A 5,664-nucleotide genomic window follows, 5' to 3' on the forward strand; every position below is an offset into this window, starting at 1 on the left:
GTTAGTTAATGAATTCTAAAAAATGGATTAAGGGGTTTAGTTTCTAATGCGTCGTTGGGGAAACACAAAAATGGGTTTATTAACTTGGTTTAAATGGTAAAGAAATTCGAAAGCTGACGGTTTCAAGCTTTAGTCCATCTTCGTTTCGAATTTCTTTCCGGCGGTCAATTAACCATATCAACCCAGTTGATAATTCCATGGGTGTATGAATTCTAAATCACGGTCAATAAAATATTGTAAGCAAGATACGTAATTTGCCTAAATTGCGGAATGAATTCACAAGGACATGCTTAATAAAAGAGGTGAGGATATTTTGATTACTGAAGTGGACAAGGAATTACAGAAATAAACTGGTATCGTGAAGATGAGTTTTCTGAGCTGTGCAAATCTGCTCGCAGGTGCAAGCATGAAAGGCCATATTCCAATTTGACTATATTAAAGAGTTTGTTGGCCTTTTGCGGTTAAAATCAATACAAATAGAAAACCTTTGGGACTACAACGAGAAAAACATATTAAAATATTTATCATTTTTCCCTACTGAGACCGATGTTATTTGCATTACCAAGTTCTTACCATCGTGATAAATCATTTAAATGAATTTGAAAGTTTCTTTAAGAACCAATCAAATGCGGTGGAATGTTCGTAGAAGTGAATGCACTTTTCACACACTTGGTATACGCAAAGCCAGGAGATCAACGATAAAAGGCGACAAGAAAAGGCTTCAATGAGAACTGAACAATTTCTTGAGTAAAAACAGACCGGAGGGTTTTGATATGCATCATAAAGATTTAATGCGAAAGCACGAATTTGAAAAACTACAGCAAGGTCCGTGTTTGGTGAGGACCTTAGCCCATCTTGCAAAAATGAAGATTAAGAAAAAGACAAGACAACATAAGCTCAAGGCAACACGCCACGGACCACTTATAAGAAGAATTCTTCTAAATTCCGCTCAAATGTTGGTATCTCCTAGCATTTTGTCTCTACAGAACTTAAACGCAACGAATGTCAACAGGATTGTTGTGAATGTGGGAGGGACAAAATACGAAATTGCCAAGAAAAACTTGGAGAAGTTTCCAGACACTCTTCTCGGCAGCGAGAGGAAAAAATACTTCTTCGACAAAAAGAGGATGGAGTATTTTTTCGATCGTGATCCCGTCATTTTTAAGAATATAGCAGAGTTTTATCGCGTGGGTTCTTTCCACGTGTCCTCAACATCGACTGCCTGTATGGAAGCCGTTTTAGATGAGTTGACCTTTTTTGGAATTCCACAACATATGGTCTCCGATTGTTGCTGTGAGCATATCATCATGGGAGATGAAGAACTCGAAAAAAAGAGAAAAGAAATGGAAGCTATTGAAAGTAAACAAGCAAGAGAATATATGTTGTGGACACCGAGAGAAAAATTGTGGGAATTCTTGACCAACACCAAAAGTTCCAAAGTGTCGGCCATATTTAGCTACCTTTTTGGAGCGGTTGTTGCTCTCAATATCTCAACTATCATCGCCGAAACAGTTCCCACGGCAACTGAATCAGTGAGGCATGTTGACACACTACCAAATGTATTCTTTGGAATAGATTCTTTTTGTGTCGGAATTTTTACAATGGAGTATATTGCGCGACTTTACTCAGCTCCAAACCGATTTCAATTTGTTCGCAAGATGTCAAATGTCATCGACTTACTGGGAATACTACCTTACTACATTGGTGTGTTGAAACGAACAGTAAAGTCGAACAGTCCAGTGTTGGATTTCATCCTTCCAGTCCTTCGCATGTTCAGGGTTTTCCGCGTCACAAAATTAGCAAGACACTCAGAGAGGTTTCAAAATTTATTACTATCTGTCCAAAGTGCGGCGACAGAGCTTGGAGGAATTCTGTTTTCGTTTCTGGCCTTAATGGTGACTTTCTCCTCCATGATGTACTACTTTGAGAAAGACGAGGAAAAGACAAAGTTTATCAGTATACCAGAAGCTTTTTGGTACACCTTGGTCACTATGACAACTCTGGGGTAATATCAATTCCTCTTCAAGGATTAACACCTATATTTTTATATGCTTTCAAGGGGTTATTGTAAACAAACTACTTTTCTGTGCTCTTACGAGGAAGAAGCAAAAGGTTGGGTTAGTCCCTGTACCGACTCAGTTATACGAGTGCACGCGCGTTACCGTGTATATATTCGGTGTAGGAGAAGGAAGTTGGACTTTATAATGACATAAATTAATTGACATCTATGCTTTTTACATGTAAGACAAGAGAGACGTTGAACTACGTTTATGGCAAGCGTCATGTGACACTTCACTGTCTTGTTTTGAAAGATTTTCCAAAGAGTGAAAGCAGCTATAATAAAAGAATTTTCATTGCTTTATTGCAAAAAAGCAGGCTTTCGATTACCGCTTGTAGATTTTGAGGAAACCCCATAATATTGCTTTAAGGATAGACAAAAACGTTGACATTATTCGCATGTTTCCTGTTGATCACCTCTCTCATGCTACAGACTTCGATCATTTATCGATTTACTTAAAATTCTGTTCGGTTATAATTATCTTCCAGTTATGGCGACATTTACCCGACTACAGTGAGAGGCAAGTTGCTTGGAGCAGGCTGTGCACTGATGGGCGTCCTGCTTCTCTCGCTTCCAGTCCCAATCATTGAACGAAAGGTAACTAATAGCTCCGCATTACCTCTTTTAGCCTATAGTTGTCTTAGTGTGTTTTTGCAATTTAAAGGCTGCCCAAACGCGCGCAACATTTCAACGCAACATCTTGCAACATTGTTGGGCACAACATGTTGCGTACATTTGGCCACCCCGTTGCGACATGTTGCAAATCTGCGTTTGGCCAGTCCATTCAATACATGTCGCAACATCACGCAACAATATTGCGTTGAAATGTTGCGAGCGTTTGGCCAGGCCTTTAATAACTTCTGATCGGTAAACTTTTGATGGCTTGTTGAGAAACCCAGCCAGGGGGAGGAGAAATACTTTAAGTTGTTTTACGCGTTAGGCCGCTCAGCTCCATGGCAACTGTGTCAAATCAGCTGTCAAATCGGTGTACAATTGTTTTATGCATGTAAGTAAACAAAAACACGGCTTAAGAACGTCAGCAAGTACAGAGGCAAGAAAAGACCACCGGTTAGCGGGGATCGTCCTAGTAAAGTTTCATACCTGATCTCTTGAAAATGGTATTCGGCATACAAGAAAATTTTTATCAGTTGAATCTACGAAATTATTAATACATGCATTGGTCACGAGTAGAATAGATTATTGTAACAGTCTGTTATATGGTTTGCCACAAATTCAACTGTCAAAGTTATAACGTGTTCAAAATACTGCCGTGCGCTTTATTTTAATACCTCACTCTTTGATTATATTTCACCAGTGCTTTTTCAACTAAACTGGCTGCATGTGCACTTAAGAATAATTTTTAAGGTTTTAGTCATTACTTATAAGGCATCTATGGTATGGCACCAACATATATTAGCGATCTTATTACTATTAAATCTAAATCTATCTACTCGCTCAGATATCGGTCTACTAACGAGCCTTTACTAGAACATACAAGAACGCTGGGGGACCGAGCTCTCTTTGCGGCCCACCCCACTGTGGAATGCTCTAAACGATACATGTTTTTTTTTCTTTGTGTGTCCAGAATGGGCCAAGAAATACTTTTTTGATAAGATGAAAATAGAGAATGCGCTACCCTTTCCACTAGACTGCTGAGAGGATATTTTACCAAAAGGAGTAGTAACACCTACCTTATTTGTATGATCCGGTCACAATATTTCGTTCCAGATTGATATTCTCACTTCGCGGTACCCCAAATAGGGTGAACTCGCGCCAGTATGACGTTCCGGTATGATTTTCTTTTGGTGCTATCTAAGCGAATATACGGCCATAAGCTTAGCAGAACCAGTTGACAATACTGATCTCTCCATGCACTTTTTTTCTTGTCTAGCTGGATGAGTTCGGGAAAAAGTCAAAGCCTAGAGAACTTAACGCCACTACCAAGTGGGCGGTGTCTCTTCCTTCAATCGCTCACAAGTCTGGCGCGAAGCAGCCAACAAGAGCAAATGGGAAGCGAAAAGGAAAAACGTACGTCGACGCAGAAACAACTTCCATGGTAGTACAACTCAGCAACTCTTCCAATTCTTCATCCGAAAGCAATAGCAGTTTTCACAGTAGTTTTGGGAGTGTGATTGAGCTGAGGAATAAAGTGACCGAACCTTTGATTGAGGAACCTGGAGTCCTGGATATACATGGGAATCGAAAAACGCCGAGCGAAGCCACCCGCACGAAGCTTCAAAATTGGAAAACAGCCGGTGCTATGTCAGGCGGAGTAAGCAAATTTACTTTTACGCAGTCTCTGCCGTATAAGAAGTATTTCACAGCTTTTCCTCATGTTTCAGCTTCAAGCGGCGATGACGTGGACGAAAAATCATTGTCAGATTGGGTTTCTGACTACAACGGAGAAAAAGAAATGATTCCGACGAGAAAACTGCAGCGCCAGTGGTCCTTAAAAGGTGATTGTCTTACAGTCGAGACATCAAGAAACTGTCGCAGTCTCGGAGATCTCACTTAACACAAATTGTTTAAACGTTTTCACGCTTGAACAACGACAAACGGACAAAAACCACTCTTTGTAACAGAATCAGAAGACAATTGTTCTGGAGTTTGGCTACAGCAGACATGGGAATCTAAATAATGTTGCACACATCCCCTAAAATTGTTTCATGCACAAATAACCTAGCTTCATGGAATATTTATCCGAAGGAATTTTAAAAATTGACCAAATCCTCAAACTTCAATGGCGATTTATTGAAGGGCGAGATGCTTTACGAGCTCACAAATCCGCGTAAGGCAACCACCAGGAGTTCAACTCCGGTCGGACCAACACTCAGGGTCTTTAAATAACTGAGGAGAAAGTGCTGCCTTTGTAATTACATCTGCAAATGGTTAGGTTCTCTAGTCTTCTCGGATAAGGACGATAAGCCGGAGGTCCCGTCTCACAACCCTTCAATTTCATAATCCTGTGGGACGTAAAAGAACCCGCGCACTTGTCGCAAAGAGCAGGGCATGTAGTTCCCGGTGTTGTGGTCTGTCTTCTGTGGTGTACTATATATCATGGTTGGGAGGGTAAATGCTCGGAGATATTAGCTACACCAAGCTACTCTAAAAATCCGAGGGTAAATAAAGATGTATGATATATGATATGTATATATGACGAGGGAGAATGGAACACGTGACGTCAAATTCTCAACAAGAAGGAAAATACTATGAATTCGAGATAAACGAATGTCGTATTGGTAGTTGTATTCATTTTTGCGATTTTCGATTGTCAAGTCGTCTGACACTCAATGACTCTGTTAAATCTTCCGAGAACTGAGAAAGCTTTGCGTACAACAATTTGGATCAATTCCGTTTCGGACGAGACACACAAAAACAGTCCTTTTCCAAAGACTATTTTCCTTAGACCTCGTTCTCGTCGACCATTTATTTTACCTCAACAACGACCCAGAAGTATCTTCAAGTTGTTAACAGTTTTTCGTTATTTTCCTTGCCCCTTCGACAATTATGTTGAATGGTGTTGAAGCCGCTTGAACACTCTGTTCAACAAATGTAGAACCCTAAACCCAATATAATTATAGAAGGAGCGAACCGGTTCCTCTAAA

General features: G+C 40.2%; 1 protein-coding gene across 1 annotated transcript; it reads left to right on the forward strand.

Moving 5' to 3' along the window:
* The first annotated feature begins 668 nt into the window (after window positions 1-668).
* LOC138043085 (potassium voltage-gated channel protein Shal-like) lies at window positions 669-4,694 on the forward strand. The gene is made up of 3 exons (XM_068889204.1): window positions 669-2,005; window positions 2,548-2,656; window positions 3,951-4,694. Exons 1-3 carry the CDS (start codon window positions 774-776, stop codon window positions 4,572-4,574), a joined length of 1,965 nt encoding a protein of 654 aa, XP_068745305.1. The 5' UTR covers window positions 669-773; the 3' UTR covers window positions 4,575-4,694.
* Window positions 4,695-5,664: the final 970 nt, after the last annotated feature.

The sequence above is a fragment of the Montipora capricornis genome, chromosome 3 (assembly GCF_036669925.1).
Source record: "Montipora capricornis isolate CH-2021 chromosome 3, ASM3666992v2, whole genome shotgun sequence".
Classification (NCBI taxonomy): Eukaryota; Metazoa; Cnidaria; class Anthozoa; order Scleractinia; family Acroporidae; genus Montipora; species Montipora capricornis.